Source organism: Pseudorasbora parva, chromosome 17 (genome assembly GCF_024679245.1).
Source record: "Pseudorasbora parva isolate DD20220531a chromosome 17, ASM2467924v1, whole genome shotgun sequence".
Lineage (NCBI taxonomy): Eukaryota > Metazoa > Chordata > Actinopteri > Cypriniformes > Gobionidae > Pseudorasbora > Pseudorasbora parva.
Window position 1 is genome coordinate 22,117,154 of NC_090188.1, and position 26,970 is coordinate 22,144,123.

Here is a 26,970-nt window from a genome sequence, read left to right on the forward strand (position 1 = left end):
ACGTGACTTTGGCGATCCGAATCATGAATCCATACGCTGATTCATAACCGTTTAAATCTTTATTTGAGGATTGAAAAACAAACAGGGAAGAGAAGACAATGCTGAATAAAGTCGTGTTTTTGTAATTTTTGGACCAAAATGTATTTTGGATGCTTCAAGAGATTCTAATTAACTAACTAATGTCACATATAGACAACTTTGATGATGTTTTTATTCCCTTTCTGGACATGGAGAGTATAGTGTGCATACACTTCCATACGTTTTCAGACTAAATATAAAATATCTTAAACTGTGTTCCGAAGATGAACGGAGGTCTTACAGGTGTGGAACGACATTAGGGTGAGTCATTAATGACATACATTTCATTTATGGGTGAACTAACCCTTTAACTATAGCTCTGACTTGGGGATCCCAAGGCTAATCATGCCGGGTTTTTGACCTTCTCCGGTGGAAGTGATGGCGTTGGGAATACTAGATGAGATTCGTCTGCTATGGGGTAAAAAAAAACTATGTTTAAAGACATCAATGTATCGCCACAAGCCGCAAAGTTTAATATGGATTTGTATGTGTATGTTTTTTAATCTTATAGTGACTCTCATAGAAAATAATCATGAACATAATTTCTGCCTGAGTTTGTCGGATTCCTTTCTATCGGCTGTGGAGGTGAAGAGTCAGACTCAAGACTACAACTCCCATGATTCCACACTCATTCATGGCATCATCAAGCTAAGCCTTTGTTTTGTATAATTGACCTCTAGCGGCGAAACTTACATACTGTGCCTGTGAAATGAAAAGTTACACACTATACACTAGCCTATATATTTTAATTAAGTAAGAGTAACGGCACTGAAAATTTTGCATAGACATTTAATGGCATAGATATTAGCAACCACTACCGCTCAAAAACAAGCACTAGTTCACAGTGAGGAGTGTGTGGAAACAGGTCCACAGGAACAGCCACAGTTGGTGTAAAGGCTTTTCCAGTGAATTTTCTCTTAAAACCTGAATCACAGCAGAGCTCTCTAAAGTTCCTCATTGCCTCCCCCTCAGGTTTGCATGATATATAGACAAGCCTTCTTATGGCTGGGTGGTTCCTCAAAGCTCTGACAACTCGATAATGTAGGCCAGCTCTGGACGGGTTCACAATGGCTGTCAGTCCGCCATCAGAATTCAAAGTGGGCATCATATTTGGTAGAACAACTTCTGCTTTGCCTGAGACAAATTCACAGTTATGAACTCCGTTTAGTGCTGCGTTACACTTGGCGTCTTCGACCGCTTGCTCAATGAGCTCTATGCCAATGACTCTCTCCATCTGTGGGGATAACGAAATGCCAATGGCTCCAGTACCACAACATACATCCAATAGGGTGCCCCCAACACAAGCCCGATTCAGCTCTGCAACGGTTTTGTACAAAGCTTCCGCTGCTCCCCGATTCACCTGGAAGAAAGAATCAGCAGAAATGCGGAACTTGAAGCCAAGCACCTCCTCAAAGATATGGGGCTGTCCGTACAGAAGCTGATAGGGGGATTGTTCATTACTGCAACGGGTCATTGCGCTCTCCTGGAAATAAAGAGAATCCAGTTGACAAACTGCTCCGGGACCTTGTCTAAAGTACTCCACCAGAGCAGCTTTATGGATGCCAATCTCCTCAGGCCTTAGGTTTTGAGGATGGAAGTAGACTATGGCCATGGTGTGACCGGCAGAATTTGTTCTTATCGTGATTTCTCTCCAGTGACCCCCATCATGAAACAAAATGCATGGTCTGAGTGGTGAGAGGCGTATAAAATCTTCATAGTACCTTGCAACCATGCTGTGTTTTGAAGGCATGTTCAGGAGATGGTCACCATGGACACAGACTATGTTACCTGTTTTTCCATTGCCGATATAAAATCCAACAGTTTTTGGATTCCCATCTACCCCTTTGTTGACAGAGAAAGTTGATTTATTGCGGTATCCATCACTCACTGGTGAGGCTACTATGGGAAGGAGAGGGAATCTTAAGTCATTTGAAAAAGGGTGCATTGAATCCTGAGATAGCTGCTTTGTCACCTCAAGCAAGATTTTGTGTTGCTGCTCTTGTTTCCACTGGAGCTGCTCCTCATAACTAATTCTCCACAAAGGAGTCACAGTGTCAGCCAGTCTTTCTTCCCAGGAAAGAAAATCCCAGTCAGTCGGTAGTTTGGGTTTCTTTTCATTTCTTCTCTTTACAGGCTTACTGACAGTATTAATAACACAGCGGCTAGTTATTGAATGACTGAAAAATATTTTTGGTACAGTAAAAAATATTTTGCGCATTGTTTTATATGCACGCGACATTGATGCAGACGTCTATGGTCAGTCAGTGAGTGTATGAGCCCGTGGTCAAACACACTACATCAAAACGATATATCTAGATAGCCTAGATTCTACCTCACAACATAAACGTGTAAACTGTCAACAGTCCGGTAAAACAAATATTGTTCCTTCTACCTTTTTTTTCTTTCATGTGCCAACTTGATAATTTTATACGGCACTCGAATGACGCTACGTTCTTTACTAGTGTGCCCACTCTGCTATCAGACCACAGCAACAGTAGGTTTCCGGAAGTGCTACTTTTGTTTTAAAAGTGTTTTACTGTTTCATTATTTTTCAATTATTTGATTATTTTACTGTTACTATGAACTTAGAAGTTGCTTAGATAATTCCAGGGTTTTTTATTGTGACAACCTACACTGTAAATATTTTTTTTAAAACATAAAACAAACAATAAAACAAATATCAAATACAAAATAATTAAATAATACAAAGATCAAGAACAATTTTATTTTGCATTGTAAAATGTATCATTGTTGACTTAGTGTACAGTTTTGTCCACCTGTAGAAAAGGCAATGTATGCAAGTGTGTATTATTATTATTATTATTATTATTATTATTATTATTATTATTATTATTATTATTATTATTATATTACATCATCATCATCACCATCGTCATTATTATTAAAGAAACAGAAATTAAGTCAAACACTTTCAGAGGAACAAACACCCAATCAGCAGATTTATCCATTGAATGTCGTTTAAGTTCAAATTAAATAAAGAATGATAAATTAACATGAATTTAAAATATAATTAATAAATTAACAAATACGTCAAATAAGTCGGTCTAGAGGAATGTAGATGAAACCTTACCAATAGGCTAGTATTACCAGACATTAGAAAGTAGTAGTAGTAGTAGTAGTAGTAGTTGTTGTTGTTGTTGTTGTTGTTGTTGTTGTAGGCTAGTTAAATAAATAAAAGGTTTAAGAATTGAGTCTTAAATGCAATATTTTTATTGTAAAAGTAAAATTTTAACCACATGTAATTTAGCCTATTATTATTATTATTATTATTATTATTATTATTATTATTATTATTATTATTATTATTATTATTATTATTATTATTATTAGTTTAAGTAATTTTACAGTATGGGAAACCATAACTTAAAATACAGGGTGGACGTTCTGTCCACTAGTGAAAAACTCTTTACGTTGTTGCAAACGTCATCAAGTTGCGTCTGTTGGGTCAGGAAAGAGATCAGTCATCAGTTCCGCCGTCGCAATGGAATCAAACAAGGACGAAGCGGAACGCTGCATCGAAATAGCGATCGCAGCGCTGCGAGATAATGAGCCCGACAAAGCCAGACGGTTCCTCGAGAAGGCACAGAGACTGTTTCCCACGGACAAGGCGAGATGTGCGTGTAATGTAAATAAGTGAATAACGGAGATCGTAAGAGGTCTGTTAAAGGGCCACCGGAAAACCTGAAGCCTGTAACGTTAGTTAGATTGCAATTCAGGCCCTGAGCTCTCGATCTCTTATAACGGATTAAATAACCGCATTTTCTACTTTTAAATGATCATACTGTATGTAATATAAACACGAACCATATGTATAAATATATGTGCTCTTGGTTATATATATACATATCACTTTTGTTAGTTGTCAATATTCTATTTACATAATGTAGGTAAAGTAATCTTACATAATGTAAGGAACATTTAAATTGAATCTTAATTATTTTCACTGCCAGCCAGCCAGATAGATAGACACACGCACACACACACACACACACACCAGTGGTTCTTATTTAAGTGTAATGTAAGTGCTCTTGCTTCAGCATTACTAGAGTCTATTGCTGCGAATGGAGGACCTTCTACTAGTGAAGAAAACATTGGGGAGCACGATGGTTTACGAAACAGAAGCCACAGTGCTGGAGATCACTCCACTGGACATGGTGCCACAGAATCCGCCAAACCATACACATCAGAGCAGCTGGATGCTGTCAAAAGGTCTGTTGACTGTTTTTTGTTTCAGACTACTTTCTTAAAAGTCCAGGCTGTGGTCGTTATTTCTGTGATGATGAATATTTTGATTTATATGTGGGCAGTGGTTGCTTTACTAACTACGTTCTTCCTATTATGCCTTGATCTGTCTTTCCCTTGGTGCAGAATTAAGAGGTGTAAGGACTATTATGAGATTCTTGGACTCAGTAAAGAAGCCTCTGAGGAGGATCTGAAAAAAGCCTACCGAAAGTTGGCTCTAAAATTTCATCCAGATAAAAACCACGCACCTGGTGCCACTGAAGCATTTAAAGGTATAATACATGACGCAAACTCACGCGTTCAGTGTTTCTACTCAGTATGGAGAAAGTTTGCATGTGGTCTTCTCATTTGTTCTGTTTCCTGGTCTTCAACAGCTATAGGCAATGCTTACGCAGTTCTTAGTAACCCTGAAAAAAGAAGGCAGTACGATGTCTACGGTGAAGAAAAAGCCCACCCGACTCACAGGCATAGGGCACATCATAGAAATTTCGAGGCAGATATTTCTCCAGAGGACCTTTTCAATATGTTCTTCGGTGGTGGATTTCCAACCAGTGAGTTGTGACCTTTGAAATGTGGTTTTAGAAATGCAACATGTCAGTGGTCGAATGCATTCAAAATCCACAAATGTGTCATTGCGCCATTTCTGTTTCTGTTTCTAGGTAATGTGCATGTGTACAGCAATGGCAGGATGAGGTTTGGCCATCAGCAGCGACCAGAACGAAGAGAACAACAGAGAGAAGTAAGAGTCTGATCATCTTCCAAGTTTAGTTTTTGTGCACAATGTGCAGATTTTTTTTACTAGTAGGGAAAGATGCCCCACTTAAGAACAATGTGCTTTGACTGACTGTAGCATATTTATATGTAAGTTTAGCACTTAAAGAATGATTAGCATGTGTTAATAATGGAAATAAATAGAAAAATGTGCTAATTGTCATTGCGCAAATTATAAAATAACCATTATTTAACCATTATAACCAAATAAGCCATTTTTTGATATCATACTTATTATATTTTATCATTATTATAAAATACTAAATCAACTTTTCTATTTAAAATTGTGTTAGAAATTATGTATTATTATTTTGTATATAATTAATTTGAAGTACATTTATTTCATGACTTATATACAAGCATATGGTACCTATTTATTTTCCCATTTAAAAAAAAGCATAATATGTAAGATTTTTGGATTCAATTGTCCAAACCATTTGAACAATATTATTATATTTTGTTGATTTGTGTACTTATATTATCCCAAATGTTTCCAAGAATGTTTATATCCAGAAATCTAAGCAATTTTAATCAGGACACGGAACAAGTCAATGTGTCGCCTATCAATGACATCATACCCGCGTTACCCTAGATTTCCTTTTTTTTTTTTTTGTAGAAACCATGGAAACTCCAAAGATGCGTTAATATATTATGTGTTTATTAGACAGGTGAGCAACTGTTTGGACATATTCATTGACAGAAAACAAATAATTTTATTGTTTTAAGTCTCGTTTTCTTGATTGACCATAAGTGCCATGTTTTAACATACCAAATATCGATCTAGCTCACTGCACTGTGCAAAAAGTGTCTCATAGTAGCCGCAGAGCGAACACACTGAGTAGCATTATAACACAACTTTCAACACACTCAAATGTATCGAATATGATAAAACAGCGCTGAGTCACCCCACATATACGTGACCGGAAAAAACGGAAGCAGCCATCTGCCAAATGAAGGCTCTGAAAACCAGGCATCTTTGTCTTGAACAAGTGACCTCTAGAGACGGAAAATTATATATTGTGGCTTTAGTGAAGATATGTTATAACTGCAACAGACAGTTGGGGGTACACAGTTGGGGGGACAGTTGGGGGTACACAGTTGGGGGGACAGTTGGGGGTGACAGAGGGGGTACACAAACAAAATGCTGAGTTTTGCCATAATTCTACCCCACCTTAAATCAACATTAAAACCAAGCAAAATTCTTGTGCTGTAAAAGGTCAAATACATGACATCCAATCAATTACCTCATCTTTTGCAGTCAAAACTGACTGCATTCCTACAGGCAAGCTTTGCGTGTGACATATTGCATGCGGATTATGCTGCCTACATTACTGCCATGATCAAAAATGTACTTTTGTAAAAGTGAGGTTTTAGCACTTACTAGCATGAAGAACAAACGTAGAGACTGTGCATAAAGATCGATATAAGATCAAACATACCCTTTGTGAGTTCTTGTTTTTAATGTTGATAATAAGCAATAGCTATTGTAAGAGCAAGAGTGCCATTTTTCCTGAATAGCAACACAATTGCAAATGTGACATTGATATTGTGCAATTGTTCAACAAACAAAAAGATAATATTAAGCAACGTACATTTTAAATAGTATTTTTTGCTAGCCTGGGTGCCAGCCGAACTTAGCCCCACCCACAACATTTTTAGGTCGGGCGGTTTGGTTTGGCCTCGATCCATAGAGGAGTAATTATCTCCGAACAGAAATTCGGACCAATTAAATCATCAGGGCATCTATGCATTCACCTTCACAATTTCTCTCAAAAATGATGATCATTTTGGGTAAGTACTCTGTGTATCATTCAATTATTTTATTTTTTTCACAACACCTGCAAAGATCGTTTATTCCAGCGCTCGTGTAGCCAAGGTTGCCAAGTTTTTACAACAAAACCCGCCAACTACTAGCCCTAAACAATAGCTTCTCGGGGGGTTCTCTGGAAAAAAATTATGTTTGGGGGGTAAAATGTGTGTTATTTTGGCAAGGTTGCCTGCTAAAATCCGCACTTATTGGTCTACATTAAAAAAAAACTAGGACTCGGCAACACAGTGCAGTTGAGCTCTGTTGACATTTGACAATGCGTCGCTTCGTTGCTCTGATTGGTCTATCCAATTGTGGTCTTTCCTGGTTTGGTTGAAACACACCCCATAATCACAGCCCAATGGAGCAGTTTCAGACTCTGACTAGAATTGAGGATGACCACGTCAGGCTAATTTTTTGCTGTATTTTGCAACAAAATAATAGTGTAGTGTTTCGTTAGTGAACGACTCTGCAGCTTTGAATGAATTGAGAGAATTAATATTCATAAATACAGGTTGCTTTGTTATCGAATGAATGACGCAATAACTGACTCACTCATTAAAACAGTGACTTGCCGCCACTCAGTGGCGATTTAAGTTTAATATTTAAAGGGAACTCTTAATTTTTACCACCACCTAATATTTTTCTATTGAACATTTTATTTCAAACATAAGACCCATCTCATAACATTTGTGCCATTGTAGTTGCATTCATGTCACATTTGAGCAGGATTAAATGATGTGCAAATGCATCTAGATGCAGCTTGTTGTACCACTGCAGTGCATAGATGTCTTTAGTAGATAATTATTGCATTTTATTTTAATTATTGATTTAGTTTAATTTAATGCTGTATTATGTTAACCTCCGGTTTCACCTCCGGCTTAAGTCTACCCCAGACTAAAATGCATGTTTGAGCTGTTCAATGAAAGGAACTTGCACTGCCTGATCTTAACATATGTCTGTACCATTGTTTGGCCTCAAGATAATAATAATAATAATAATAATAATAATAATAATAATATATTTTATTTGTAAAGCCCTTTTCATAGTTAAAAACAATCCCAAAGTGCTAAGATGCACACAAGTAGTTTTTTTTCTAAGGCATGTTTATAAAAGGAACCTAATCCTGGCTTAATCCAAGTCCTGTCTGTGAAACCAGGTGTATTTATATTAATGGAATTTAAGAATTTGACATAAAACATGGCATACATTTAATAGGGTTAGAAAAACTTAATGAAGGTAAAAAAATAAAGGCCTTAATGAAAGTAAAAAAATCCACCTAAAGAATCAATTTAAAGGGTTAGTTCACCCAAAAATGAAATTTATGTCATTATTGACTCACCCTAATGTCGTTCTACACCGTAAGACCTCCGTTCATCTTCGGAACACAGTTTAAGATATTTTATATTTAGTCCTCTTTTCTGTTCTTTCATTAAAGTAAATACACACTATAATGTCCATGTCCAGAAAGGGAATAAAAACATCATCAAAGTAGTCCATATGTGACATCAGTTAGTTAATTAGAATCTCTTGAAGCATCGAAATTACATTTAGGTCCAAAAAAAACAAAAACTACGACTTTATTCAGTATTGTTCCTCTTCCTGGTTTGTTTTCAATCCTCAAATAAAGATTCAAACGGTTATGAATAAAACGGATTGATTCATTATTCGGATCGCCAATGTCATGTGATTTTTAGCAGTTTGACACGCGATCCGAGTCATGAATCAATCCGCTGATTCATAACCGTTTGAATCTTTATTTGAGGATTGAAAACAAACCAGGAAGAGAAGATGATGCTAAATAAAGTCGTAGTTTTTGTTATTTTTGGACCAAAATGTATTTTCAGTGCTTCGAGATTCTAATTAACTAACTGATGTCACATATGGGCTATTTTGATGATGTTTTTATTCCCTTTCTGGACATGGACAGTATAGTGTGCATACACTTACATATGCTCTCGGACTAAATATAAAATATCATAGTCATTAATGACATAAATTTCATTTTTGGATGAACTAACCCTTTAAGAGTGGCAGATATTGTCCCTTTAATGGAAAAGGTGTGACTGCAGTCTAGATGCAGTATAGATGAAATTGTGCCATCTGTGGGGATACAAAATTACAGTTGTTTATATAGTGTAACTGTTATTATGCATTTAAAATAATTATTCAGAATGATGGAATATAACAGCAGTCTTTTCATTGTGTCACAATGTAACAGTTTTATTTTAATACATGATTTTCATTATCCAGGGTGGCCTTGCCTTGTTTGTACAGCTGATGCCCATACTCATTCTGATCATAGTCTCAGCCCTCAGCCAGATGATGGTTTCCAGTCCTCCATACAGCCTCAGCCACAGACCGTAAGACTAAACATTTACCAAAATGTGCTTTATCGCATAAATTTGAACGTTGTGGTTGGTATTTTATTATACAGTATTGTTTTAAACTGGAATGTGACTATACTTGCTTAAAGTGTCACTTTTAATGCTTTTTCAAATATTACCTTTCATGTAGTGTGTAATGTTGTGAATGTAAAAGGTCTGCAAAGTTTAAAGATCAAAGTGCACAAAAATAAATTTGTCCCCTAAAAGAAAGAATCAATTATGAACTGCTAAAATTAGTTGTCAGCAATTCTCATTAACTTTACAAATGTAACCGGTTCTACTCGACCAGCTCTTAGTGGGATTCGAACCGGCACTAACAAAGACGCTAAAGACCTCAGTCTCTAGCAATGTTCCCTCTAATTTCTTTTCTTGTTGAGCAAAACTTTTCTCTATTGGGCATTTTGGTCACCTGAGGAAAAAACATTCTATACCAGACCTGTACCGCACACACACACAAGCACAAAGTGGTTACATCATTTACTTTAATGTGCCATTTTTATTTTATTTAACCCTTGATGTGATATATAGTGATATATTTTAAAAAAGTTTTTTTAAAAGCAGTTAATTCAGAAGTAAAATTAAGCACATTTAAATATTGTATTTATTTATTTTTACAGTGCTGTTAACTGTACAAATATTCTTTATCAAGAAAAAACTATTAAAAATCTCCCCCAAAATATTTAAATTCTTTATTAGAATACAATTTAATATATGAAAAACATTAAGCAGTTACAATGAGATTGTTTTTTTTTTTTTTTTTTACTAATGACAGGCAGCATTAAACCATCAAACTTAAATGTTTGTTTATTGCTTTTGAATTTCCAAGATTTTCTATATCAGGTTTTTTTTTTTTTTACTTTTTAATGTAAGTTGTTAATGTACACCAAATGTAAACAGTTTTACTTTGACCCGCTCTGTGTGGTATTTGAACCACCGTCTCCTTCATGGTAGGCGGGTAATAACCAGAAAGATATAGGTCGCAGTCGCTAGCATACCTCTTGAGGTCAGGGAAAGCAAGGGTGGTTTACTTGCACAGCTCTTACTCACTTGTCTCCTTTACTTCAGTCCCAGCCGGGTCACGGCACCAATTGTAACAGGTCCTATTCAACTCGCTCCGGATTTGAACCGCCATCTCCAGTATTGGAGGTGTGTGCTAACAAGGATGTTAAAGACCACAGTCTCTAGCATCATTTGCTAGCACGCCTCTTGAGGCCAGGGGAGTGAGATTTACTTGCACAGCTCTTACTAGCTTGCTTCTGTTACACTCATCTCCCACCTGGGTCACGGCACCAAATATAACTGGTCCTATTCAACTCACTTCAAGCTGGATAGGAGCGAATATGTATCTTGAGGCCAGGGGAGTGAGATGTACTCGCACAGCTGTAACTAGCTTGCCTTCGTTACATTAACCACCCTAAACCTCACTCTCACACGGGTCACGGCACCAAATATAACTGGTCCTACTCGACCCGCTCAGAGCGGAATTCAAATTGGTGTCTCTCATGTAGGGTTGGGCATCGAGAACCGGTTCCAACTTGGAACCGTTTAAAAAATAACGATTCCATTGGAATCGTTTAGAAAATTTGTTTTCGGTTCCGATCATCGGTTCCAAACGCACATGTTTTGGTTTCCATGGCCACCTGATTTCCGGTGCTTGCGCACCGGCTTGTTCTTTTAGCCATGGAAGCCCGGTAAACGGCGCTCTGAAGTGTGGATTTATTTCACTTTTAAAAAGCCTGGGTCGGCACAGTGCAACTAGTGTTGTCAAAAATGTTGATACTGAAATATCTGAAAAGATACGATAGCCTACTCAGTTTCTACTGTATCGATCCCAGCCCCGCTCTCCTCTCCTCTCCTCTTTGACCGACAGCGTTGACGCGCAGCCGCATATTCTCATTCAACCCAGTTAACCCTCTGAACACGGCGAATGCGCATTCTGCTGGACTTTTCCTTACGACAGCGTGTTAGTGTTAGTGTGTGTGATCGGTCTGAATTTCGCGCGGGATTGCACATAATTCTACGAATCCCCGCAGATTTCAAGCTCACATCTGAAGCGCGCACACACACATACCGTAATAAAGCCCCTCTGACATACAAGTGCAAATATTTGCTTCTTTTTCCAGCTTATTATTGGTCAAATACACTCAACTAAATTTTCAGTGCACATTTTAAAGAGTATTAATGTAAACACAGCCGTAAACAATTCAGGAAGAAATGAAGAATGAGTAACAGGAACAGTGTTCAGGATCCATGAGTGCGGCAGTTCTTAAAGGGGCAGCAGTTATTTGTTACTTAAAGTCAAACTACAAAAAGACTAACGATCACACTGCTCTTGACTGATCAACTTGTGTAACTGTAATGGTTTTATATGAAACTATTTAATTTTTTTGCACAAAACATTATCCAATGTTATTTTTAATTTAATTAGCCACTTTGCGTTTTTTAATTCAGTTTCTTACCTGAATGTTAGACCTACCTGAAAAAATAAAGCAGTCTATTTCATTTATATATTTTATTCTATTTTATTTATTTGTGCTATTTTTTGTAATATGTTTATTTGTTCTTATTTTATTACTGTTTAGTTGTCTTTTTAAATTCAATTTACCATTCGAAATCAAGCTTACTTGTGCTGTGTGTAATCTACTGCAACACAATTACCCCGTTGTAAAATATACATTGAGTTAGCACATATTAGTGAGATAATTTTGATAATGAGAAAAAGCTTAACATTATCATTTTGTAGGAGACCTCCAAAACAAAATTAGTAACTTTTAAAATGGTATAATAGGGGCACATTTAAAAGTTACATGAAGCTTTCTCTCTATCCCATAGTGCGTTTTGAGCTAGCTGCCACACCATATTTTGTGTGTTTTCATTTATAAACCTCAATTTTACTGAGAAATGTTTAAAGTGAAAGCAAAAACCTGTTTATTTTGAAGAAAGATGGTTGTCTTGCGGGTGATAAATATCTCTTGACGTTATTCTACATTCCTCCTGCTTTAGATCCATGGGCCACACAAACAGGCGACACACTCCTACTCTGAAGGTGCCTTATTATGTTGGCGACCACTTCTCAGAAGAATATACGGGGATGAATCTTAAGAATGTTGAACAAAGTGTGGAGGAGGACTATATATCAAACCTGAGAAACAACTGCTGGAAGGAGAAACAACAAAGTATGTGACATATATGAAGCTGGTTAATAAATGCATGTCTGTATGTAATGTAATGTAAAAAAAAAAAAGTAAAGCAAGTGTAATTTTGCATAATTTCCTGGTAACCTAGACGTCTATGCTCTTATTTGCAGAGGAAGGCTTGTTGTATCGGGCACGTTACTTTGGGGACACCGACTTGTACCAAAGAGCGCAGAAAATGGCAACACCCAGTTGCTCGAAACTTTCGGATATACAGGTTGTTTTACATGGACACTGAGTAGCAGAAAGTGAGTCGACGGTTTACTTTATTTTTCTGAATCTGAGCTTATCTAGTGCATTCTTACCTGTGGACATTCTTTGACCTTTGTGTTTGTTTTCAGGTAGTGTCCTGATGTGACTTCATTTGAAAATGTTCATGTACAGAAATGTTTTCTTTGCTAAAATGGAACATTGCATTGCACCAGTTCAAGAGAAGCGAAGATAGCCCATCCTGGTGCCACAGGGGTTCACTCTCATCTCTCCTTCCAAATTTGCAGAAAATTACAAGTCATGGAAGATCTTAACATCTGTGAAGTAGTTTTAAATATGGATTTAAAAATGTAATGAATTAAGAATGAAAAATTAGATGATTTGCTGGTAGAGAGGAAAGTAAACAGCTGTTAAATGGTAATCAATGCTGCTAGCTTACTGGTTTTCCTTTTTTTTTTTTTTTTTTATATTTACACCTCGTTTTTTTCTTAAAGATTTTTTTTCAACACCCATATTTGGGCTTTCTGAGCCAACTCTGACATTTCTAGTAGTGTTTAAATCTGTCGATCTGACCACAGGAAGTCAAATGATTATGTCGTTGTCATTCAGCATTTAATGAATTTTGCCTGTTGGATTTTTAAGAAGAATGTTTGAGATTTATGCAAATGGAAATTAATTATTTATTAAATGGTGTCATACTATTTTCTTCCATTTTAATTTATTTTTTTAGAAGATGTATAAACATTCATTTAACAGCGTGTTTTGCAAAGTGTAGATTGACGGTTCTAAAGCATAATCAAGTGCCTTGCCAGCTCCAGTCTTACTGTATACTGTCTCTGCATATATGTAATATAGGAAGGAAAAACATAACTGCTTGAAGTTAGTGCATAGACCGATTAGTCACTGAAATTCTAATTTTCCTGAAGATTTTCTTTTTATATATACATATATTATGTTTTTTCAGTTCAGTGCAACAGTTTATGATTTTGTGTGTATGTATGAAATGTAACATAGTTACCCGAAAGGAAATAAACAATAAGAATACATTTTCTTTTTAACACATTTAGATTTAAAATAATTATTTTTAATTTCCACTTTCCAATAATAAGTCTTTAGAGGCAAATCTGTTTGGACATATGCTTTTAATGCTTCAGAAATTCTCTTTTTATTTATTTTAGTTGCATTTAAAAAGGCAGCAAAATCAGTTATGTTGTGAAATATTTATATTTCAAATATATTTGTTCTATTTTAATATAGTTTAAAGGTAATTTATTCCTGTGATGGCACAGCTGAATTTTCAGCATCGTTACTCTAGTCTTCAGTGTCACATGATCCTTTAGAAATTATTCTAATATTCATATTTGCTGCTCATGAAACATTCTAGTACTATCAATATTGAAAACCGCTCGAATTATTTTTATGGAAGCCGTGATATATGCGTTTGGTTAAGATTATTTGAGAATAGAAAGTTCCAAATGATTTAAAAATCGATTTTTTTGTCGAAGTCTTTACTGTCAGATTGAATGTGTCCTTGCTGAATGAAACTTATTTAAAAAATAATAATCACTCCAAACCTTTGGTAGTAGCCTAGGCTATAGATTTGGATCTGCAGTCGACATGTCAGTGTTGGAATTGCACACCAGGAGGCAGTCGTGAGCTTTGCTACTAGAAAGCAATAAAGAAAACATTGCATTACATATTTTCTCATTAACGTCTCTTTTGGGCATAACAGTTCACGCAAAACCAAAATGCACATTAAAAATCAATTATATTGTTGCTAACAGTTCATAATAGGATTATTAGCACTCCCTTCCCACCCCAGCCATAATCCCATTCCACATCTGAGTCGCTAGTAGGCTATGATCAACAGCACGCGTGCTTAGAGAAGACTTGATCTATCAAGCGTTTTAATGGGGTGAATTCCATACAGACTAAAGGCACTGAGAGTTTCTAAATGATACAGGTGGGCTCAGTGTTAGTGGTCAGAGTTTCGTGAAAACATGAATTGAGCTGATTTCATGCCCAGCTCAGTGAAGGGAGGAGCAACAGAATTGCTTTGAGTAGTCAGTAACCATAGAAACACCATGCTTTTAGTTAAGAAGACAGACTCATGTTTTGTCTGTGTTCACTGATGTTTAAAGTCTTGGAAAGTATATTATCTCCAGAAGAACTATGAGCTTATTGTGGCTGCATATGGCATGATAATGGCGTCTGATTGCAAAATACTGGAGCATGAAGGGTTTTTTTAAAAATGTTTTTTCTTTTCCTAAAGAGTCTAACCCAGTATGCATCTAAATAATATGTCTCTGTGTGTATCTTCATCCAAAACACTGTTCCATTTAAGATTTGATTTATTGCAGGGGAGGACGAAAAGGATCCCAGCTCCCAGAGGGCCAGTAGAAACTCTGATGTTGGGTAATTCTTGCTGAGATGTAGTGTTCTTTCATGCAGTTCCAATGCGCAGCACAGCAAGTTTAGGTGTAAAGTTATACTTAAGGTTAACATAAAGATCCGAGCCACTTATTTAGTGGACCATGAGGGGGTCACTTTCACTCAGTGGCATTATTGTGTAATTTATTAGAATGTCATGCCATTAACAATTTGGCCCCCCTTTTGGGGAACCTAACCCTAAAACAACTCTAAAATCACTGTGTCAGCAAAACTGTGCAAAGATCATGTCTGCCAGTATTTCTGCATGCGGAGGAAGGCAATAATGGGCTGAGGTATTGTTTAACGCCTTCAGCGAAGATTAATTGAGCCACTTTAAAGATTGTGTGCTTCTGAGAAAGAGAACGCTGCTGATGACATTTTGAGTGCAGATTTATACTGGTAAGGAAGCATTAAAAAATAACACCTTGCAACACAGATATGAGGATTACAGCTTTAAGTCAGGCCAAAAAATAAATAAAAAATCTCTAATCCAGAGAGAATAGATTAACAGATTTCATTATAACACAGCTCTTGGAATACTTGATTCTGATAGGCCATTAGTGTCATCCAACAATTATTTTCTAATAGGCTATTCTCTTTTATCTGAGTGTACCCAGCTAAAAGGGAAAGTTCACAGAACAGATTATAATGTGGCAAGATTCTCTCAAAGTTATGAACAAAGGTTCTTCATTAACATAAATAGAAATTTATTGTTTGTTCAAAGTGATCTGTTTTTAAATAATATTCTCCAAAAATGTACACAAAACATTTTCTACACATCATACATGATGAAACATGTTTTTTCTGAAACATTTTGTTTGGATGTTCGTCTAACATTTTTATTTTTAAATGTTACTAGTTTCAGAATGTTCAGAGAACATTTAAAAGTAACAATTCTATAATGTTTGCAAATAGAATGTTCCCTTTATGTTCATATAAAATAAAAAATAAAAAAGACTTTTGGAACGTTCAGAGAACATTTAGAAATTAATGTTCTTGGAACGTATATACACACACACACACACACACACACACACACACACACACACACACACACACACACACACACACACACACACACACACACACACACACACACACACACACACACACACACACACACACACACACACACACACACACACACACACACACACACACACACACACACACACACACACACACACACACACACACACACACACACACACACACACACACACAGACAGACACACAGACACACAGACACACAGACACACAGACACACAGACACACACACAGACACACAGACACACACACACACCAATACTATTCCGATTGAGGTATTTATATGGTGTATTTTCATTTGGACTGGATTTTTTGAGCACCGATTACAGTGCTCCATGAAAACGCACCTATTATTTGAGTAGCACACACATTCTGAAAGCCATCGACGGAATTCAGATGAGCCATTTTAATCTAGATTAATCTAGATTAATTCCAAAATTAATCTAGATTAATCTAGATTTTTTTTTAAATAGCTATGCCCACCTCTATATATACTATATATGTCTATATATATATATATATATATATATATATATATATGTTTGTATATGTGTATGCGTGTGATAAGCAGATAGGATAGTGTAGAGTCAGCCTGTCAATATTAAATATTACTAAACATTTTTTATTTAAATCCATCTTTGATATGCCCACATGTCTCCAGATATCTCTGAAAAACTGCCACCTTGAATCAGCAAAGCCAAAATGTAACCAAAGGTGAAAAAATATATCAGTATCACCAAAAATCACTAAAGGGAAACATAGAAGACGTACTTGCGGTAATGGTAATGAAATCTGTGACTTTTTCAGACTCATTGCAGACGAAAGAATGAAATGAAGCAGGGTAAGTGGGGTTTGCCTTCACTGCAGCATATCAGTGGCAGAAGTGACACTGCGCTGCAGAGCTGGGATATGCTGAGAGCAGGGGAAAAGCTGGATCCCTGATCCATGTGGTAAAACATCACCTCTAAACATTGATGTTTCTTTCGCATGTGAGAGGAGGAGTAATAAAGAGTCAATGGGTCTCTTATGTCCTTTCTAGATCATACAGTCATGCATGGTGCTGGCCAAGACTTTGATTCCCAAGGAATGTGAAAACGGAGAACGTATATGTTTCAGGAAAGGATACTTCTCTTCTCCACTAAGCAAGTAATACTGATGTTAAATATATTTTTAATTAGGCTACTTAATGCATAAACTTACCCTGTCACATTTTTTTTTTTGTGTGACAACATTAATAATTGACATGCTTTTCCCATGCCTTTGACATGCCTATCCCATGCTTTTATCAAAAATTTTCCTTTTAACATTGTAAAGGGCTCATATACTTATATAGCTAATTTGGGCCTTCATAAACAAATGCTTTTTCATAAAACAACTGAAAAAGACACAATGTAACTAAAAACTCAATGCTGACACAAACTCATCATCTGCAAAGAGAAACTTCAACTCAAATACACATAAAATGATGGATTTAAAGACATCATAGAGGATTCAAATATTTCATTGGAACTTGGTCTTCATTATATCTATATCAATACCATGTTCAATGTCAATTGTTATTGGATGTATTCAGCTTAGAGCACTGTTAGAGCACCTGTTCAAAATGTATGAACCCTTGGTTCTTATATTATGTGACGTTACCTGGATGATCCACTGCTGTTTTTTGTATTTTTGTGATGTTGTTCTTGAGTCCTTGGGCCCCATGGGCAGAAAAATCCTCCAGGTCCTGCAAAAAAAAAAAAAAAAAAAAAAAAACTCTCCAGCAGTGACTGTATAATTTTGAAATCCATCTTTTACACTGAGGACAACTGGGGCACTCAAACACAACTATAAAAAAAGTTCAAACATTCAGCTCCAGAAGGAAACATGATCCATTAAGAGCAGGGGGGAAAACCTTTTGAATTTGAACATCAAGGTAAATTGTATCTTGTAAATTGTAAATCTTCTGTTTCTTCCGAAGGGCAGTACTAAATGAAAAAAAAATGTGGATGACATCATCGAAAGTTTTAATTTCTTAAACCAGCGCATGTTTTAAGAAATTAAAAATATTTTTTAATTTAAAAAAAAATAAAAATGTAAAAGTGTTTGCTTTGTGGAATTAAAATAAATACCCGTCTTAAACAGAGACTGCATGTTGTATGTCAAATATGTTGAGGTTTGCATTGCATGCCTGCAGCATATGTTCTTTCATATGAATCAGGTGTCACGCATATGTATGTATGAAACTACAGCTAGTGACAACCATAGCCATGGTCAAAAATGACCACTTGAAACCCCCTGTGGGGCTTTCAGGGTTGAGTTACACTATACGCTGACATATTCACACACGCATTAACGATGTCATGTGTGCTCTGTCAATTGTCCTGTCAGTCATTGCTTTTTATGTCACATCGTTTTGGTGTCAATATCAGGGTGCATGTTTCTGTCCAAGCACTTTAAGTTTCGTTCAGATAAAACACTGTATTTGCTCCATAATGATGCATCATTTCAAACCAAAACTGTATTAAATTTCACAATGCCCAATCATAAACGTTATCAATCCAAACAACCACTCAGGGTCCTTGTTTGTTAACTGGTTGCTTGCGTTTGGCAAACAGACAAAAATTACTTAATATTTTACTATTATAAGAAATTATACGATTTTACCTTGCACACACACACAATTAATTAAACTGAAGGCCTGCTGCAAATAAAGGTGTAGCGAACCATCATATTTCAGGTCAAGCCAAAATAAGCTATTTTCTGCAGTCTATTTAAAACAAAATACAATAAGCAAGAAATAGTATGAGTACACTCTAAAAAAAGATAGTTCTTCAAAGGTTCTTTACACATAGCATCAGTTCTATTCAGAACCGAATTCAGAACCAAATGTTAAATTATGTTTGAAAATAATATTAATAATAGCCTAGCCTATTACTATATAATATTAATGAAAATAAGATCCATTTTTTTTCTTAAAGGAACTGTATGTATTTCAATTAATCATAAAATGGCCCTGATATGTCACTGACATTATGAAATCATGTTAATTTCAAATACTTCTATCACTGACAACAATAGTCCGGCCAGGATATTGTCATTTAAAAGTTGTTGTTACAGCCCTCAACTGATGTTGATGTTGACATGTTGTGTTTTGGCCTGAAGCTCCACCCTCCACCTATCGACCAATCACAAAGTCAGTATTGTTTCGGCATCCGGGTTGCCAGATCTGCTCTAGTTACCACAGATGCAGCTACAGACGTTCCTGCTGGATCCTGCAGCCTATCTGGCAACCTCGAGTCAAGGGGGAGGGGGAGAGGGGAGACACCGCTCTACAGTCATTTGAAAGTGATTGCAGTACTAATTTGGCCACAAGAGTGTATTATAGTTTGCTATTCCGTAATCAGCCAGTCACTTCTTTCATTCATGAATGAATCAGCTTTTGCAATGAATTGGTTGAGGAAATGATTCAATAACTCACTCATTAGGACTTGCATAGGCTACTTTCTTAAGGTATTTTATTTTTTAATAAGTACTTATTTCACACCTGTACTATTTGCCATCAGTTGCACTTCACTGTCATTCATAAATCCACTCTTGTGGCCTCATGGGATTGTAAAGAGTCCATTGTATTGGTGTGTTCAAGTCAAGTCCTCATGGGAAGTTTACAAGGTATAATGCCAGTGTAAACTTTACTGTTATATACTGTATTATATTGTTATGGTGAAAAACAGTAGTAGGCATATTTGAGAAGTATGTCCGAATTCAGAGTTCCAATAGGTAAAAAGTATGCCCATACAGAATGGTAGGCTATGTGGTTTTCACACGTACCAGATGTGGGCCGGATCTGGGACGACATTATGTAGCTGGGTGACTACTATAGTACTGGGATTGCTGATTAACGTTACTGGTAATAATGGAGTAAAGAGGTTAATAGGGACAGTAATAAAGTATTTAGGTCAATGTTAGAATAATATTACAGCAACGTTGAAGTAACGTTAGAGCAGTGATAGGGGAACGTTAGAATAACATTCTACAAACAAAAAAATAAACTAAAACTAATTTCCATAAGAACATACCAAAACTAACCAAAAACATACCTTAGAAAGAATGTTCTGGGAACCAAAAACGAACATTCTGGGAACCTAAAATAGGCCTATAGGTAATTAAAAATTTGACTACACTGCACTATTGGATAAGAATGAGCTGAGCTGGACAACGACATCATTGGTTTCTGCAAAACTGCTTTATTGATAAGCCTAAATAATAATTTTATCATTGATTATCTTTACAACGGAACTGAATCAACACTCAACTGACTTCAGCTGAACAATAAATATCACTATTTAGAATACTTTTATAACTGCTGCTCAGCCGAAATGAACTCTTTTTGCATCATTGAATCATTTCCCTGTTATCACTGTAAAGCTGCTTTGAAGCAATGTGTATTACGCTTTATATAAATAGAAGTCACTAATTGGGGGCGCGTCAGTGAGAGATTTAGGAATGACATTATCAGGCTTTTCTATTAAGTAAGCTACTAAATATGATTATAGTAAGGCATGCGATTTCGGATGCAGCTTTGTTTTTTGTTTCTAAAAGCGTTCTGAACGAATCAGTTCGAATGAGTCAACGAATCAACGAATCAGAATGAGCAATTCACTCATAAAGTCTCTTCGCCACCTACTGGAGCATCGGTGTAAGCCTTTATATATATATATATATATATGGCTATTACGGAGAGCAGCTTTAATATAATAAAATAAAAAAAATAAAAAAATAAAAAAAAAAAATATATATATATATATATATATATATATATATATATATATATTTTTTTTTTTTTTTTTTTTTTTTTTTTTATTATTAAAGCTGCTCTCCATAACTTTTTTTGTGTTCAAGATTTACAAAAAAATGTTATAATGAGAATGTAGCTACAACATGAATGTTGCGTTCAATAACAAGTGGAAATACTTTTGTTTTAAAAACGATTGGCAGGTAATTGTGGGACATGTTTTGAATCATGGTAATTTTCTGTTCTCAGTGGTAATGGGATAACTAACATAAAAAATGATACTAAAATGTGGCGATAACTGAATTTAAAGAAATTCCGAACGTGCACTTCGCGTCTCTCTCTCTCTCTCTCTCTCTCTCTCTCTCTCTCTCTCTCTCTCTCTCTCTCTCTCTCTCTCTCTCTCTCTCTCTCTCTATAGAGGGAAGACGCATCCTGTAATCAGGTCACACTTCACTGTAGTCTCAGCATCCGTCTCTCGTCCTTTAGAGCAGTGGAAACAAGACATCAAACAAAATGGTGTGGATGAATGAGCTGGGATGTCTTCTTGTCCCGTTGCTGATGCTTGTGCGGTTTTCCGTGCAGGTGGACGTTAAGAGCGGGAAAGAAGCGGAGAAAACGGGGAATTTCATGGAAGATGAACAGTGGCTGTCCACCATTTCCCAGTACAGTCGCAAGATCAAGCACTGGAACCGCTTCAGAGATGTGAGTTGTCTTTAAGACGATGAATGATGACATTATGACTCTATCTGCTTTAGCTCGTAACAATAACCGATGGTTTAGATTTGTTAAGAAGTGTTAGGAAAGATAATAATGGACTGTGTTATTCCTAACAACATAGTCCTTAAACATTCCGTAAGAAATCCTTTTAAAAGCAGCTGCATTTAAGATGAAAAAAGGCTCTTGGAATAGAATAGGTTGAACTATTGAGTTCATCCTGTAGATGTAGTAAAATGCTTTACAGTTATTTATTTATCAGCACAAGACTTTAGATAAATCTTTGGATGCATTTTAAATAGGTAAATGCTCTCAAGATGCTAAATTTTCAGTCAAACCCTAAATATAGCCTAATTGATAACAATGTACCATCTGTTGTTGTTGGTTTTAATTGACAATAGGTTTGATTACAGAATAAAGCAGATTGCATTAGAGTGTCGTTCATTGCCCAGCTGGTGGATGTGATGTAATAACAGGCAACTTTAATAATTGATTAGGACTTCACATGTATTCAGAGGGAGATTTATGGATTGATTAGTCTCGCAAAGGTTATGTTGTAGCATGTGTCCCTGTATACAGGTATGTTATTTGATCCTGTAATCAATGGTATTTCTTTATGAACATGCATAAAATTCGTCCTAGACATCGTAAGTCATCGTATATTATGTTTATTCATAGTTGGTGGCTGACCTACCGTTCTTGAAAACTATTTATTTTCTTGTTATTTTCTGTTGAGTTTTGCTGCTCCAAATGAAACATTAAACCGGCCAACAGAAACTGTAATTTATCTCCATTCGTGTTTGGCTGGCAGCTATTTTTACCCTTCTAGAACTGGATTAAGTGTATAACTCCTTAAATGATTACGTGGAAAAACACATCTAAGAGAACCAGGAATTTATCAAAATATGGGAATGAAAAGATTAAGTGTGAATTAGACCAGGATTATAAATAGATGGACACAGCATTTCTACATCAGTGGCTTACATTCAAACTAGGCCCTGCAGCAGACTCTGTATTCTGCGATCAATGGATATTGATCACACCATCTCGCACATATGAATAGCAGAGGAGCAATGCTTGTCCGACACATGCAGTGGTTGTTTTGGTGGAAGAAAAAAAAACCAAAACATCTTTTAGAAAAAAGAAAGAAAAAAATCTCAGCCCTTTACTCTCTCTGGCTCAACTATCAAATTAAAATGCAGGTTGTCCTACTGTTGTTTCTTGAATTGTACTTACACTTCAGTTGCACTGAATAGCACTAGTCCATGACTTGCTGTCAGCTGCTTTGTTTAGGTTGTCATGTCATTGCACAGATAGGAAGTCCCTTATTGTGAATGATTTAATACAAATGAGCCTTGTTTCCTCTTTAACTTTCAAAATGTGCAAGATAGGACCCAATGAACAAGAATATACATCAGAAGATGCACATAACAATGGTGCTACAGAGGTTGATATTTTTATCACAGGCCACACAATTGTAGCACAAGTTTAACACATTATAATCTCTGAAAACAACCACCAGTAGTGCAGTCATCACTTAAAAAGGCATGCGACTGACAAAGGGCATTAGTGTTCCATACAGGGCAAACATAATACAAACCTTCAGACACACATTTTCTTTATGTGCAGAAATGGCAGACTGCAGAATCATAACACCTCTTGTTTAGCATTAAGTCAATTTTGTTTTTATACACTAATATCAGTAATCCAAATCACAATCCAAACATTCAAACCTGGGCTGCACAATTTGGCCAAAAGTTGTTTTTATAATACTACTACTTATAATAATTATGATTATGATTATTACTAATTTAAAAATGTAAACCTTACTGTAAATTGACTTAATAACAGAGTATTTATTAAGAATAAATATAATATAATAATAATAATTCTTATGATTTTAATAATGCTTGTTAATTTACTTAAAACTGCAGTATGGTCCATTAACATTCAAGTGGCAAATAACTATAAATTATTCCAAATGTCTAAGGTTTTATTATAAATTATTACATAATTATCATAGGGTGTTTTGAGCATTAACAAGTACACACATATAGTGTAATGTTTGCAGCAGAAATAACAGGCAGATAGAGACGTTTTGACTGATAAAACATCGAGACAATAAACACACGACTGCGACAGTGTGGTTTATCAGTGTTCTTCTAGACATCTCAGGTATTTTCAGAATAAAGTATATTTATAATGCAATGCTAATTGACAGCCATTATCGCTGCATAGAATACTGTTAGATAATATTTCAGTTTTCCATTTAATCATCTATCAGACACTTCTATCCAAATTGAGAATAGAAGCAATTAAATCAACAATAGGACTACAATATGTAACTGTGGTAAGCGCACAGACTGATTATTTGTACCACATAATAAATATATGTTGAACTGTATAGCCCTGATTAATATCAATATTAAAATGCATTTATGAATAGTTTTATATGATGGTAAACCCATGCTAGTGCTTGTAAACTTGTTTATTATTCTGAGATTGCAAAGATTCGCACCAGAGACAGCGACAGGCCCTCTGACACAGTTCAGTACCTTTTTAACAGTCACCTGTTATCTTTGATCAGAGACAGATATGGAACTGATGTAGACCCTGAAAATTAATCTCTCTCTGAACGCGGCTTATTTCATTTTTAAAGTGTTGCTTGTGACAAAGGCAAATAATCCAAATTGATGTTGGCTTCCAAAGTCCTTTGAGGTTCTCCAAGCAGAATAATGATATAACTCAAGCGAACACTGATGAAAGCAGCAGAACATGAAAAGCCCATGACATAAATATTTCATGTACATTTTGCATTCCATTCTTGGTTGATTCTATAATATTTCTTTTTAGACACATGAGATCATTGTATTGAGACTGAAGTTTATTTTACTTTATTTGTTAAAATGTATTATTATTTGAGCTGTCGTCCCTCTTCTGAGATCTGATTATTTTTAGTTCATTATATATGTAAATATTTCAATAAAATGTCTTTATGGTTTCAATTTGATTTGTTGCTCCTTTTGATATTATAGAGATGCAGTGCATTTGTTTGGATTTTTATTTATTTATTTTAAAAATGTATGTGAACTAGTACTAGTGCTACGATACCAAAATTATGACTTGATATTATGATACAATACCTGACTACAATATCTCAATACTACTACTACAGGACAACTGAACAATAGATAACCCATTTGCAACTTATTTTATTACTTTATTGATTAAACCCTCCTGAAATCTTCCACTTGACCAGTGTGCGCCTGCCCTGTGTTATTATTGTTTTGTTATTATTGACCTTAATTGCCCTGTCAGACTCAGATGATAAAAAATAAATCACACTCATTTGACATGAGGGGGTGAGCTAGGGGTAGGAAATATGAACAGTCTTATTTCATATGATCATTTAATTTCACAATTAGAATAAATATCATTATATGGTCATTTTAGTCGTTTAATTTTATCTTCATTATTGAAATGAGAACAAAGACGCAAAAAACAATAGAAGAAATACAATTAAACAAATGAAATGAACAGTTCTTTTTACAGTAGGTATATTTAAAAGTAGCGTTCAAGTAAGAAATTATACAGAAATTATAGGGTTTGTTCGCCCAAAAATGAAACTGATGTTATTATGACTCACCTTGATGTCGTTCCACACCCGTAAGACCTCCGTTCCACAGTTTAAGATATTTTATATTTAGACCGAGAGCATATGGAAGTGTATGCACACTATACTGTCCATGTCCAGAAAGGGAATAAAAACATCATCACAGTTGTCCATATGTGACATCAGTTAGTTAATTAGAATCTCTTGAAGCATCAAAAATACATTTTGGTCCATAAATAACAAAAACCACGACTTTATTAGGGCCCAAGCCCTGAAAGGGCGCAGAGCCCTATTGTTCTTCTAAGGGTTTTTATTATTATTATTATATATTATTATTTTTTTTACCGACTATTTGGGCATTTTTGGGGCCTTTCCCATGCTCGAAAACTCTTGAAACTTTGCACACGCATCAGAATGCGCGGCCATCAGGGCCGGGCTGAGTCTGGGACCCGGGCGTGGCAGGGGGGCTCGACAGCGCCCCCTAAAGTGGGGTCTGAAAACGTGGTCTATAAATCAAACACACTTTCACGTACATATATGAAACTCGGTACACATATAGAGCTCATCGGGCTGAACAACTTTCGTGCTCTAAGTTATGTGTCAGCCCAACAGGAAGTGAGCTATTATGGGTTGTTCGGAAAACGCATGCTCTGGAATTTGCGATACTCCTCCTAGACGATTCACCCGATCAGCACCAAACTCGGTCAGCATGAAGTCAAGACACTGAGGATGCTAAATTGCGAGCAACTTTTTGATATCTCAAACGGTTTGGCCGTGGCGAAGAGACGAATTTATGGCGAGAAAAGGGAAACAGGAAGTGTGTTATAACTTTTGCATACATTAATTCATTTTGATGAAACTTCAGCTGTGTGTTCGTTGTAAGAGGACGATCACATGGATATGACTTTTGTGAGTCAAAGTTATAGCGCCACCAACTGGCAGCAGGAAGTGTCACTTTTGTCCAAAGTGGGGGGTTAGTTTTATCTACATTCACCAAACTCGGTATATATATTGTACTTTTCGAGCCGGACAACTTTCTAATTTACTGTCATTAGCTGTGACCAACAGGAAGTCAGATAATTTGGTTTCAATCTTGAAAAATCATAAAAACAAGCTCTGAGTTTTTACCATCTCCTCAAAAGCGATTCATTCAATCTCCTCCAAACTCGGACAACATGAAGTAAATATACGGAAGATGCTAAAATGCGAACGGTTATTGAATATCTCAAACGGTCTTCCCGTAGCAAAAGCCTAAAAAAGACAAAATAAGCACACAAGTGCCTGGTTCATAAATAAGGCTATACTCCCACCTGCTGGTTATTCTATATATCACACTGGCTGTTTTTTTTTTTTTTTTTCAACACTTATGCTCTCACTTAAATGACCAGTAGAGGGCAATATTGTATAAGTTTTCAAGCAAAAAACCTTGCCTCTGTGTGTGTGTGTGAATGGTTTTCTAGCCTGCTGGAGACTTAACCCTGAATGCACACAGACTCATGGGGACGTCCCAATGGGTACAAAAGCTTATAAATCATACAGAATGAGTTCTTTTGAAAAGGTGAAAATGCAGAAAGTTGTGTGATGGGTAGGTTTGGGGTAGGAGCAGTGTAGGAGGACAGAATATATGGTTTGTACAGCATAAAAACCATTACGTCTATGCTGAGTCCCCAGAAAGATAGTGA

General features: G+C 36.0%; 3 protein-coding genes across 3 annotated transcripts in view; 2 read left to right on the top strand and 1 right to left on the bottom strand.

The window, feature by feature from the left end:
* Nucleotides 1-853: 853 nt before the first annotated feature.
* trmt2b (tRNA methyltransferase 2 homolog B) lies at nt 854-2,519 on the bottom strand. The gene has a single exon (XM_067421499.1). The coding sequence runs from the start codon at nt 2,315-2,317 to the stop codon at nt 893-895; it is 1,425 nt and encodes a 474-aa protein (XP_067277600.1). The 5' UTR covers nt 2,318-2,519; the 3' UTR covers nt 854-892.
* Nucleotides 2,520-3,538: 1,019 nt separating this feature from the next.
* dnajb12a (DnaJ heat shock protein family (Hsp40) member B12a) lies at nt 3,539-13,772 on the top strand. The gene is made up of 9 exons (XM_067421761.1): nt 3,539-3,713; nt 4,137-4,308; nt 4,468-4,613; nt 4,716-4,892; nt 5,001-5,080; nt 9,173-9,282; nt 12,310-12,482; nt 12,614-12,748; nt 12,842-13,772. The coding sequence occupies exons 1-8, from the start codon at nt 3,581-3,583 to the stop codon at nt 12,736-12,738; spliced, it is 1,116 nt and encodes a 371-aa protein (XP_067277862.1). The 5' UTR covers nt 3,539-3,580; the 3' UTR covers nt 12,739-12,748; nt 12,842-13,772.
* A 7,614-nt stretch (nt 13,773-21,386) lies between these two features.
* Nucleotides 21,387-26,970, top strand: part of spock2 (SPARC (osteonectin), cwcv and kazal like domains proteoglycan 2) — a 49,095-nt gene continuing 43,511 nt past the window's right edge. The window contains exon 1 of the mRNA XM_067420619.1: nt 21,387-21,663. Within this exon, the coding sequence (XP_067276720.1) occupies nt 21,475-21,663 (189 nt within the window). The 5' untranslated portion in view covers nt 21,387-21,474. The remainder of the gene's footprint in view (nt 21,664-26,970) is intronic.

What these genes read in the sequence shown, in the direction of transcription:
- trmt2b (XM_067421499.1), bottom strand. Translation starts at nt 2,317, where the DNA reads ATGTCGCGTGCATATAAAACAATGCGCAAAATATTTTTTACTGTACCA.
- dnajb12a (XM_067421761.1), top strand. Translation starts at nt 3,581, where the DNA reads ATGGAATCAAACAAGGACGAAGCGGAACGCTGCATCGAAATAGCGATC. An exon ending in TACAGCCTCAGCCACAGACC is followed by an intron (nt 9,283 to 12,309) that starts GTAAGACTAAAC and finishes CTCCTGCTTTAG; the next exon opens with ATCCATGGGCCACACAAACA. An exon ending in CTGGAAGGAGAAACAACAAA is followed by an intron (nt 12,483 to 12,613) that starts GTATGTGACATA and finishes TCTTATTTGCAG; the next exon opens with AGGAAGGCTTGTTGTATCGG.